The following is a 12,342-nucleotide window of genomic DNA, read 5'->3' as shown; positions in this document are numbered from 1 at the left end:
CTTGATCAAAGATGATGCCAAGATTCTTTACAGTGGTGCTGGAGGCCAAATTAATGCCATCCAGAGCTTCCATGTCATTAGAAAATGCGTTTCAGAGGCGTTTAGGGCAAAGTATAATGACTTCAGTTGTGTCTGTGTTTAACATCAAAAAGTTGCTAGACATCCAAGTTTTTATGTCCTTAAGGCATGCTTGAAGTTTAGCCAATTGATTGGTTTCATTTGGTTTAATTGATAGATATAATTGGGTATCATCCGCATAGCAATGAAAGTTTATAGAGTGGTTCCTTATAATATTGCCCAAAGGAAGCATATATAAGGTGAATAGAATCGGTCCAAGTACAGAACCCTGCGGAACTCCAAGACTGACTTTGGCTGTCATGGAGGATTTATCGTTACCACATACAAATTGAGATCGTTCAGATAAATAGGACTTGAACCAGCTTAGTGCGGTTCCTTTTATGCCAACACAATATTCCAGTCTCTGTAGTAGAATGTCATGATCAACAGAGTCGAAAGCAGCACTGAGGTATAACAAGACAAGTCCTTTGTCTGATGCCATTAGAAGGTCATTGGTAACTTTCACCAGTGCCGTCTCTGTGCTATGATGAACTCTAAATCCAGCTTGAAAAACCTCAAATAAACTATTATGTAAAAATAAAATAAATAAGAAAACAAAAAAAAAAAAAAAATCACATAACTGTTTTGCAACTGCCTTCTCAAGGATTTTAGCGAGAAAGGCTAGGTTAGATATCGGCCTGTAGTTGGCTAAAAAAATATGTATGTTCCCGTGGTTGTACATGCATTGATTTAATTTCTAAAACTGGTGGGCCAGTTATAATATTTTCTCATGGGTCGGATATAATTGTACCTTGAGTTTGACACCCATGCTTTAAATGATTGAACTACTTTGAGTTTGTGGCGTGACCATCTTAGAGAGTATACTGAAAGCATGTCCTTTGACAGTTTTAGCATTTATTAGTCATAAATACTGTCAACCAGCTGACCCAGATGTTCTTCCTTTTTAGCCTTGGTCACCCTTTCATTTTTTTTATGTCCTTCAGGTTACAATGGAAGGTATTACTGCAAAATTGATTATTTTTATGAAGTAAGAGTGTCTACATTTCAAGATAGCATGTAGTAGAGAACAGGTATGACTGATGAAGAGAACCAAATATTTAACCACATCAGGACAGTTAAATTACTTAGATATACATTTGACTACCTGTCAAAAGAGAAGTAGGTGCAGGATGGATGATCAGAGCACAATGCCTGACCAGGACAGGCAGCAGGAAGAACCTTGAGGTCCTTTCCCAGTGTGGCAGTGTTTGTAAAAGGCTTGCCCTCACATTCTGTACAAAACACGAAAAAACAAGATAGCATGCTTAAAAACTTGCAGGATGTTTTCATAATGCTTCTGCTATGACTGCTTGTGTACCTGTGTTAGACTGTTGAGTTACTTGTATTTTGTGGGAGAATCCAGATACAAAACCAGCCTTCTTTTTGGAAATGAGACTCACTGGTATTGACCAGCTGAAGTTAAGGTGGCACTTGTACCTAAAACAGAGCATGAAATAACATATTTAGGGCATTATAGAGCCTGTGCCACGTCTCCACCCTGCAGGTGCCAGAGCAAAATCTTCCCTCTCATTGGTTGAATTATAGCTTAGACCTAAAACCTCCAGGTTCCAGCAAAGTTGCTGCATCCAGTGCATCAGATGATGAGTACAACAACCAGAGACTGTATAAGAAATGGATGTAGACACGAGTTTGGCATTTTTTGGGGCGTTGCCATTTTGGAACCCGAAGTGACACGAGATGGTGGAGCAAAATACAAACTAAGACGACATTTTAAGGCGACCAAAATGCTACAATTAGCTTTCATGAACTAACAGACTGTGAAAGGGTTAAAGTTTTAGGACAATACTACAGAAAGCACAAAGACCGGCCAACACCATGGTAGCAACCTGTCAATCACATTGATAGCCTAGGCCTAAATCATACCCTGCTTTATTATCCATTTTACACTAAATGGGACCAAATTAAATGATAATCATGCTGTATTGAATAATACTTTAAACTAGCAATTGACACTAATTCATTAGTAAAATGTTTACTGAGGTTATTAATCAAGTGAGAAGTCGGGTCATTTTCTCATAGACTTCTATACAATCAGACTTCTTGTGCAACCAGGAGTCTCCCCCTGTTGGCCATTAGAAATAATTCAGGTTTAAAGCACTTCCACATTGGCTTCACTTTCAGACCCAGAGGTTGCCAGATGGTAACAACTAGTGGAAGACAATAAAACAATGTTACATTATGTGATTCAGTTTTACCTGATAGTCTCTGCTGTGATGAACTCATTTAAAAATGTAAAGAACTGACAGGCAGGGTCCTGAGTGCAGGCTCTCTGGCACTCCTCATGGTCTGCTGTGAACAAAGACCGGTAGTCTGCCCCAGGGAAGTCCATGTTGTTGTACACCTTTGGCAGACAAGGCTCTGTGAGACAGAGAGAGTGAAGGAGAGTGTTACCATGCATCACTAATTCACTTATAGTTCTCATAATGGTTTAAGACCGTTGTTGGAAGCCTACGGGGTTCTGGGGTGCAGACTTTGAGAGAAAATCCTGAGGTGGCACCCTGTAGTTTAATCCAGAGATAGGGCTGTCCAGAGGGAATGCTTTTGAGATAGCAGAAGTAGTGCCTGCAGAGAGGGGCAGATTTAAAATAAAAACTCTGAAAAGGAAAGTGGGTCATCAGCTGCAATTGTTCACACTCATTGTTAGTCTTTGGACAAAAAGCATCAGCTAAGTTAAATGAACTGCTACAAAAATTATAATAGAAAAATACCCATGAAAATTACACAATAAGCAAATACAGCAATTAAATATCTCTAATGTACAGCTATGAAATATCTTAGATGATAATCTGAAAGTTTGTTTTTCTCATTTAAATTACATTTTGCATCCATCAAAACATTTTTAAATAAAGTTTTTGTGACATTAGGAATTGAGGTCCAGCTTTTCCATTTTCAGAGTTCACATTTTATTTTCTGTTTTCTGAATAGTGTCACTATTCACAAAAAAAGGCATCACTTACAGTATTTGTAATCACTTGTTTACTCCTTGTTTTGTACCGGTTATCTTTGGTCCAGTCAGCCCGGAGAAAGCTAAAGAAGACACAGGAGGGGTGCTGGGTGCAAAGCTGCCGACAGTGTTCAGCATCAGGAGAGTAGACAAATTTGATGTCGTTTCTTGGGAAATCCACATCCTCCAAAAGCTGTGTACTACATTCTAAAGAAATGTACATGTACAAATACATATATACTACATTCTGCCACTTAAAATGGTCAAGTTACAATATATAATGTACATGAGTATTACCTTGAACCAAGGAGATGCTGCAGAGAGACAGCAGAACCACCAAATTCAAATATGTTTCCATCTTCTCAGTTTCAAAGCCAATAAAGATTCTTGAAACACAGCTGCCGTGAAAGCGCTGGTTCCACAATTGCAACTTGGCCAAAGATGTCACAGTCTGCTTCTCCACTGACCTGCTGCACCTTTGTACTTTACCAGTCACCCTGCCTCAACCTCACCCCACCAGCCAGCCACTCCCACCTCATCAGCTCACCTGGTCCCCAGCTGCATCTCATCTCCAATCAAGCCAGTATTTAGGCCTCTCCTGCAACCTCATTCATGCGGGACGCTTCAGCACTTTGTTCTGGACTGATAACGTGCCCTGTCTGCTTTCTGAGCATCTGCCTAGTTCTGATACACCTTCTACCTGTCCTCTACTGGTAGTGATGGGAAAATTTAGCTTTTGTGAAGCACTGAAGCACTTCAACCAATTGTTTCGAAAATGGGTTCCTTACTCGAAGCTTCAGGTACACTGACCTCTCCTGGTGAAGTGCAAGGCTGCAGTGGATTTAAAGTATCTTTGCCTTGAAAATTCTCTGATGTACACACACACTAAGACTGAATATCATGTTCTATTTAAAAATAAAGATTGATGAATGTGTGTATTGAGTAGAGAGTGCTGGGAAAATATGGCAAGGGGCGATTATTATTTGGGCTTTTTATGAATTTAATGATAGTACAGTTAAAGAATGGAAAGAGAGAGAGAAGGGGGATGACGTGCAGTAAAAGGCCTCGGATCAGATTCAAACCCAGGGCCACTCCGGCAAGGACTTTGAATGTGGGTCACCCGCTCTACTAGCTGAGCTACTGGAACATCGCAGGGTGTGATGATGTGGGATTTTTATTGAGGTACATAATTCTTTCAACAGATAATTTGGTTTATTTACTTGCGCACAAGGAACAGATGATGCTGAAGTGCACACAAATTGTTTCGCTAGTTGGCTGGCTCCATAATGAACCAATACAAACGCAATACCAACAACTCAACAGCAACCCACACATTGTGCATTGTTTAGAGCGGTTATAAAGTGTTGAGACGCTCATATTCAAGACTGTCTCAACCTGTCAGAATCGAGACGAGGCAGTGCCAGTGAATCACTTGATTGGACCGCGAACCAGTCTGGTGATTCATTGAGGCAATGAAGCACTTACTGCTTCGGACGTCATATGTCACGTGATTTGAAGCCAGCCTTGAAACAGTGGTTCTATGGAATTGTAGTTCAGGGTTTGAAGCACGTATTGAAGCTTCAGTATGGCACTGCCATCACTACCTACTGGTTCGTCTGCTTGGGATTTAGTACGTAGTTGTGCTGATTATCTGTCCTGCGTTGTACCCGCTGAGCTCTGATATTCAACGTGATTACCAACTGGTGCTAATTTCCAATGTTATACATTTGTGTCCCAACACATCCTGTGACAGAACAATTTGGTCAATTATGGACCCAGTGCACACCCCTTTACCAGTCTCGCCCGAAAAGATTGAGGGCGTCCTCCAGCATCACGAGGTGCACAGAATCCCTGGGTGGGGACCCTGGAGCGCTACATTGGAGATCCTGAGGCACCGGACTATCTGGCTATTAAAAAGGACCCAGCAGAATCTTGAGGGTGAACTTTATAATCTCTCATATTCCCTCGCCTGCCGGTAAGTTAAATGAATATCTGTTATAAGTGGGCTAAAACAGGGCTGTGTGAATACTGAGTTTCAAATTAGTAAAGCAGGCTGAAAGCAATCTGATCTTATTCTATTGCTCTCATTTACACGGGCGGTGATGGCCTAGTGGTCTAGTGCAGGGGTCGGCAACCTGCAGCTCAGGAGCCACATGCGGCTCTTTAACCCCTCTGCAGTGGCTCCCTGAAGCTTTGACAAAAAAAAACCTGGAAATAAATAACATTATTTTTATGTATTTGTTTGTTGCACAGTGGACAATCTTTCAAATGGAACCCGTCTTATCTTGGAGTTCGAGGTGATAATGTGACACTGAAATACATTTAATTGAATTTTTACATTTCGTCCACTAAAATATGCATCACATTCTACTGCGTCTACGAGCGCGGCGCCTTTCCCTGCAGGTGACTAATCTTGAGTTTCCAACCCCCGGCTAACTCGGTAAGCTAACAATGGATACAACTAAAAAAAGAAAAGTCTCGGAGGAAAAAAGAGAGTTTTATTTCTGCGTGGACAGATGCATTTGCTTTTACTGCCAACGATGCTGGTTTACCTGTCTGCTTGATACGTGGCGAGAAATTAGCTAACAACAAAAAATGTAATGTCGAAAGACATTTCAAGAACAGACACATAGCATTTGCCGAAAAGTACCGAGCTGGAGATGCTCGAAGAGAAGCGATTTCTGAACTTTCTGAACCTTCTGAAGCACCCTGTTTCTGTTGCCGGGCTGCGACAGCCTCCAGTTCCCTCTGCCGGACCTCCGCAGACTTCAGTTCCCGCTGCTGGACCTCCGCAGACTTCAGTTCCTGCTGCTGGACCTCCGCAGACTTCAGTTCCCACTGCCGGACCTCCGCCGACTCCCGGACCTCCGCGGACTCCCGGCCCTGCTGCCGGACCACTGCAGACATCCGCTCCGGCTGCTGCCGGACCACTGCAGACCCCAGCTGCCCCTCGAGGCCACAGCTGTTCCCCCAGCTGCCCCTCGAGACTCCAGCCGCTGTGCTCCCTCTGTCCCTCGAGACCCCAGCCCCTGTGCTCTCTCTGTCCCTCGAGACCCCAGCCCCTGTGCTCCCTCTGTCCCTCGAGACCCCAGCCCTTGTGCTCCCTCTGTCCCTCGAGTCCCCAGTCCCTATGATTCCCTCGCCCCTCGAGACCCCAGTCCCTACGATTCCCTCGCCCCTCAAGACCCCAGTCCCTGCGATTCCCTCGCCCCTCGAGTCCCCAGTCCCTGCGATTCCCTCGCCCCTCAAGACCCCAGTCCCTGCGATTCCCTCGCCCCTCGAGACCCCAGTCCCTGCGATTCCCTCGAGACCCCAGTCCCTGCGATTCCCGAGACCCCCATGTCCCTGTTGACGCTCGAGATCCCCGTGTTCCCCCGACTATCGAGACCCCAGTGCTCGGTCTCCTGAGCGGCTCCGCCGGTGTCCTGAGCGGCTCCTCCGGCCCCCAGTCCGGCCCCCAGTCCCGGCCTCCTGCCCGGCATCCCGAGCGGCTCAGTTGGCTTCCCGAGCGAATACTCCAGCCGGCTTCCCGAGCGACTAATCCGCTGCACAGGGTCACTGGGAGGGGACCACGGAGCGCTTCGCTGGAGATCCTAAGGGACCGGACTATCTGGCTATTAAAAAGGACCCAGCAGAATCTTGTGGGCAAATTTTATAATCTGTCATATTATCTCGCCTGCCTGTTACAAGTGGGCTAAAAGACGACTGTGTGAATACTGAGTTTCAAAAGAATAAATCAGGCTGAAACTGATGCTGTTACTGTTTTATTGCTCTTTGCACACACAATCAATTACAGCTTGAACAGCAATCAAATGATATAAGGAACAACCAACAGACCAAGTATTAGACGTGTGTGTGTGCGTGTTTGTGTGAAGCACTCTACACACAGTTCCTCAGTTGGAAGCCTGATACAACATTGGCCAGTTTGGTAACTTTAGGAGGAGCAGGCATGGTGATGGCCCGCTTGTGATAGCAGCGACCACTAGAACACAAAAACAGAATCTGTTGTCCGCTGTACAGCTGTTGTCAAAAAATAGTGGGGCTACAATAGTGCTTGAGTAAATGTTACATGATTTCCAGGTATTGCTTGAATTACTGGTATATGTGTATTTAAGAAATGGACATTTGTGTAGGTTTGCATTATTGCATAAAGAATAATGTACCTGAACAAATGATCAAAGAAGTTTTCATTGGTATAGCTGTAGAACTGGCAGGAAAGATCCTCATTACATTTCCTCTGACATGCATCTGCGTCCTTCACCCGCTCAGAGCGAATGTCAGACCCGTAGAAATCGACTCCATCGTGATCCACCTTAACCCAGTCTGTTAGCAGGGAGGAACAGGGTTAAACTACAGAAACACTTCACTAACAAACTGAAATGATAAACATTCATGTCTAAATTATTCTTTTTATTTTCTGAAAATATTGAACAATGTACGGACAAAACTTGACAAAGTCCAACTTTGCCACAACATCTTCATTACACAGGTTTTTCTGACATTCCATTAATGTTTTTAGATCTGGACTTCTAGCGACGGGTTTTAATTCTTAGTGTAACTGCTGAGAAAACAGAAAGCTATGCCCTCTTTTCAAAACTTCCAGACTCCTTTGATAAATGTAATTTTTTTCTTTCAGAACATGGAAGTTGCTGGTCTACCGCTGCGCTGATCATTTTGTTTGTATTATTGTGTGACTTTGGGTTCACTAACCAAATTTGTGCTGGCGTTGTGAAAGCCATCTACTGTAGGTAATACACTGACTATGTATAAGTACCTCATACAACCCAATTTCAAACAATCTGAACCATCCCTATAAATGATTGATTTAGTCGAGCCACAAACCCAAAGTAGTTCAGATGGTCTACTGAAAGCATGTCCTTTATGTGTTTAGCGTTAATTCGTAATACATACTGTCATCCTGACAGAAGCGTGATGGTAACCCAGAAGTGGTTCCTTCTTTAGCCATGGTCACCATTTCATTGTTGTTGTTCTTCAGGTTACAACTGAATTCACGACTGAGGAAAAAAAGAAAAGAAAAATTTAATTTTGAGATAACATGTAGTAGAGAACAGGTATGACTGAAAAAGAGAACCAAATATTTAACCACATCAGGACAGTTAAGATACTTTTGATATATATATTTGACTACCTGACAAAAGAGAAGAAGGTGCAGGATGGATGATCAGAACACAATGCCTGACAGTGTCCAGGAGAGGCAGCAGAAATAAACATGACCTCATTTCCCAGTGTGCCAGTGTTTGGAAAAACCTTGCTCTCACATGCTGTACAAAACACAATAAAAACAATAAGAAAGCATGTTTAAAAGAACTTGCAGGATGTTTTTATAATGCTTCTGCTATGACTGCTTGTTTACCTGGTTCAGACTGTTGAGTTACTAGAATTTTGTTGGAGAATCCAGATACGACACCAGTCTTTTTTTTGACAATGGGAGTCACAGGTATTGACCAGCTGAATTTTAGGTGGCACTTGTACCTAAAACATGAAATAACATAGTTAGGGCATTATAGAGCCTGTGCCACATCACCACCCTGCAGGTGCCAGAGCAAAATCTTCCATCTCATTAACTGAATTAAAGCTTAAACCTAAAACCCTCCAGATTCCACCACTGTTGATGTGTCCATGTGCATCAGATGATGAGTGTAACAAACAGAGACTGTATAAGAAATGGATGTAGTCACAAGTTTTGCACTTTGGGCGTTGCAATCTTGTTTCTTTTGGAACCCGAAGTGACGCGAGTTGTTAGACGATAACACAGAAAGCACCAAGACCGGTCAACACCATGGTAGCGACTTGTCAATCACTAGATAGCCTAGGCCTAAATCATACCCTGTGTTATTATTTGTATTTTACTCTAAATGGGACATTTACAAAATGAACATCATGCTGCATTGAAGAATACTTGAAACTAGCGATTGAGACTGTATCTCATTAGGAAAATGTTTACTGAGGTTATAAATAAAGTGAGAAGTGGGGTCATTTTCTCATAGACTTCTAAACAATCAGACTTCTTGTGCAACCAGAGGAGTCGCCCCCTGCTGGCCATTAGAGAGAATTCAGGTTTAAAGCACTTCCACATTGGCTTCACTTTCAGACCCAGAGGTTGCCAGTTGGTAACAACTAGTGGGAGACAATAAAGCAATGTTACATTATGTGATCCAGTTTTACCTGGACTTCTCTGCTGTGATGAACTCATTATAAAAAGTAAAGAACTGACAGCCAGGGTCCTGAGTGCAGGCTCTCTGGCACTCCTCATGGTCTGCTGTGAACAAAGACCGGTAGTCTGCCCCAGGGAAGTCCACGTTGTTGTACACCTTAGGCAGACAAAGCTCTGTGAGAAAGAAAGAGTGAAGGAGCCATGTTACCATGCAGCACTAATTCACTTATAGTTCTCATAATGGTTTAAGACGGTTGTTGTAAGCATACGTGGTTCTGGGGCGCAGGCTTTGAGAGAAAATCCTGAGGTGGCACCCTGTAGTTGAAGTTTCACATTGGGCTGTCCAGAGGAAGTGGTCTTGAGGTAGCAGTAGAAGTGCCTGCAGAGAAGGGTAGATTTCTTTTTTACTTTTTATAAACTGAAAAGGGTTATCACAGTTGTAATTGTGATTGTTTGCACTTATTGTAAGTCGCTTTGGATAAAAACATTAGCTAAATCAAATGTAATGCAACAAAAACAAATAGACCCAAATAATAGTAAGAAAAATACTAAGTACCCATGAAAATTACACAATAAGCAAATACAGCAGTTTAATAACTTGAATATATGGCTGTGAAAGAGCTTCGATGATAATGTGCATGTATATTTTTTCATTTACATTGTTTTTGTATCCAGCACAAAAAACATATTTAGTTATTTTCACTTTCCTGTTTTCTGTAAAATATGTCACTATTCACAAAATAGCATTACTTACTTAATGTATTTGTACTTACTTGTGTACTGCTTGTTTTGTACCTGTTATCTTTGGTCCAGTCAGCCCGGATAAAGGTAAAGAAGAGACAGGAGGGGTGCTGGGTGCAAAGCTGCTGACAGTGGTCAGTATCAGGAGAGTAGACCAATTTGATGTCATTTCCCGGGAAATCCATATTCTCCAAAAGCTGTGGACTACAGTCTAAAGAAATGCACATGTAGAAATATATATATATACATATACATACATGCTTCTACTTATAAGTGTTCAAGTTACAATATATAGTGTGTATGAGTATTACCTTGACCCAAGGAGAGGCTGCAGAGAGACAGCAGAACCACCAAATTCAAATATGTTTTCATCTTCTCAGTCAGTCTTCTTGAAGCCAATAAAGATTCTTGAAACAGATGCAGTGAAAGAGCTGGTTCTGCAACTGCAGCTTGGCCGAAGACTTCACAGTTTGCTTCTCCCCTGACCTGCTGCACCTTTATACTTTTCAAGTCACCCTGCCTCAACCTCCCCATAAAGTTGTTTGGCCTTACAGTCACTGACCCTGTGTTTTCTCCACGGTTGTTATACACGTTTGATGTCCCAGTGTCTGATTGCATTTGACAGACAGTAGGGTGCCACTGTGACCATTATCAGGCAATCAGCAGACTGATGTTATTGGTTGTAATTAACATGTCTGGTGTCTCTGTTCTTCTGTTCCCATTTGTTATACAGAAATGTGTATTCCCTGTTGTCCTGCCCGAGCATCTCTACTGTGTGAATTGCTTGTGTTACCGCATATTCAGAATCAGATACTTGTAATACACGTTGGTGCAGGTGATCTGTCCTTTCAGCTGAACTGATTGATTCTGTTGAATACTTTTGACTTTATTAAATTACATCGTAGACAACCGTGGGACTTGAGTCTTCTCATGTTTAACACTTCAGGAGAAAGAGCACTGAGTGAAGAGTGTTTAATATTGTGGAAGAGTCCGACTTTAACTGTCAGGAGATGAGGGAGAGAGCCAGGCAGTAAAGCAGTGTTAACAGCACTCAAAACTGAAAGTTTGGTAATGTCCGTTGGTGGCTCAGTCAGTAGGGGATTGGACTGTGAGCCGTAGGGTAGCTGGTTCAAGTCATTGACCTGACCTAAAAAATGGAGTGTGACTGCTACTTGGAGAGGTCCCAGTTCACCTCCTGCCCTGCTGTGGTGCCCTTGAGCAAGGCACCGAACATCCCCCTTCCCTCCTCACCCCCATTGCTCCCTGGGTGCTGTACATTAGCTGCCCACTGCTCCTAGTAGTGAACAAATGTCACTGTGTGTGCTGTGTGCTCTGCATGTGTGACCATTAAAATTCTGATTCTATCTATAAGTACTGTAACTTAACAACAATGTTGAGGTACTTGTACATTACTTGAGTATTTCTAAAACAAGTCAGATGCTACTACATTTATCTGAGAGCTTCAGTTACTTTGAAGATTCAGATTAATAATACAAAATGTAATCAACAAATACTTGATCATGTATTATTACAGGATAAGATAAAACTTTATTGATCCCTTCAGCATCCTTTAACAGTGATGAACACATTAATGCAGCAATGATTATAATTCAACACATTCTTCCCCAAATGTTACTTTTTATACATTTTGATGCTAATACTTTTGTACTTTTAACATGTACAGGACCTTTACTCGTAACTGAGTATTTCTACACTCTATTACTGCTTTCATCTGGTTGTTCGAAGCACCGTCACCTTTTATTTCATCCCTGGCAATAAAAAGAAGCCTTCACAACATCTATAAACACAACTTGATGAACACACACCACATCATCCTACTCACATCTCAGACTGAGCTCTCTATTATGTTCCTGTCTTTGTAGTGGATCATGTGCTCAGTGCTGTGTGGGAGGTCACTGTGGTGTGAGCGAGTAATGATTTAGCCAGAGGTCACCTTAGACTCCCTAAAGGTTATTTTGACACTGATACAGGTAAGTCATGTCAAAAAAACTCAGCCAGTATCTGCAGCTGACTGTGTATGGTTGTGCTCTCAGGAGGGTTTATTTATGTTTGGAATGGAAACTGTGACGAGTCTTCTTCTGTGAGTGTTGACACATGTGTGTGATATTTGTGTGTGTGTGTGTGTGTGTGTGTGTGTGTGTGTGTGTGTGTGTGTGTGTGTGTGTGGTGTTAACCCCCCCCCCCGGCATGTTTGCCTCGGCCCCTTGGGAGAAAATAGACAAGGACAGTCAAAGGAAATTGGAGTTTGCATGTTCAGTGGCAGCCTGTTGAGTTGTAAGCTGTGAGATCCTGCATGTGCGTCATATCTGCCGCTCACGCTGTG

At 42.6% G+C, this 12,342-nt stretch overlaps 2 protein-coding genes across 5 annotated transcripts; both read right to left on the bottom strand.

The window, feature by feature from the left end:
- Positions 1-727: 727 nt before the first annotated feature.
- On the bottom strand, positions 728-3,560 carry LOC115015948 (coagulation factor XI-like). Of its 4 annotated transcripts, none has more exons than XR_003833044.1 (6): positions 3,380-3,560; positions 3,096-3,289; positions 2,591-2,700; positions 2,334-2,496; positions 1,436-1,554; positions 728-1,349 (listed from the first exon to the last, which is right to left on the bottom strand). XR_003833044.1 is itself a non-coding variant. In XM_029443608.1 (6 exons), the coding sequence occupies exons 1-6, from the start codon at positions 3,438-3,440 to the stop codon at positions 1,219-1,221; spliced, it is 741 nt and encodes a 246-aa protein (XP_029299468.1). In that variant the 5' UTR covers positions 3,441-3,560; the 3' UTR covers positions 728-1,218. The 4 variants fall into 4 exon arrangements, 1 of the variants encoding a protein (XP_029299468.1); XM_029443608.1 differs by having other exon boundaries at positions 3,133-3,289; XR_003833045.1 differs by having other exon boundaries at positions 729-1,349; positions 3,096-3,200.
- A 1,312-nt stretch (positions 3,561-4,872) lies between these two features.
- LOC115016019 (coagulation factor XI-like) lies at positions 4,873-10,370 on the bottom strand. Its single transcript, XM_029443687.1, has 11 exons — positions 10,310-10,370; positions 10,053-10,209; positions 9,527-9,636; positions 9,269-9,431; positions 8,457-8,575; positions 8,232-8,364; positions 7,994-8,097; positions 7,246-7,405; positions 6,966-7,064; positions 6,394-6,640; positions 4,873-4,989 (listed from the first exon to the last, which is right to left on the bottom strand). Exons 1-11 carry the CDS (start codon positions 10,368-10,370, stop codon positions 4,873-4,875), a joined length of 1,470 nt encoding a protein of 489 aa, XP_029299547.1.
- Between the last annotated feature and the right edge of the window lie 1,972 nt (positions 10,371-12,342).

The sequence above is a fragment of the Cottoperca gobio genome, chromosome 11, assembly GCF_900634415.1.
Source record: "Cottoperca gobio chromosome 11, fCotGob3.1, whole genome shotgun sequence".
Lineage (NCBI taxonomy): Eukaryota > Metazoa > Chordata > Actinopteri > Perciformes > Bovichtidae > Cottoperca > Cottoperca gobio.
This window is presented reverse-complemented; position numbering and strand designations above follow the sequence as displayed.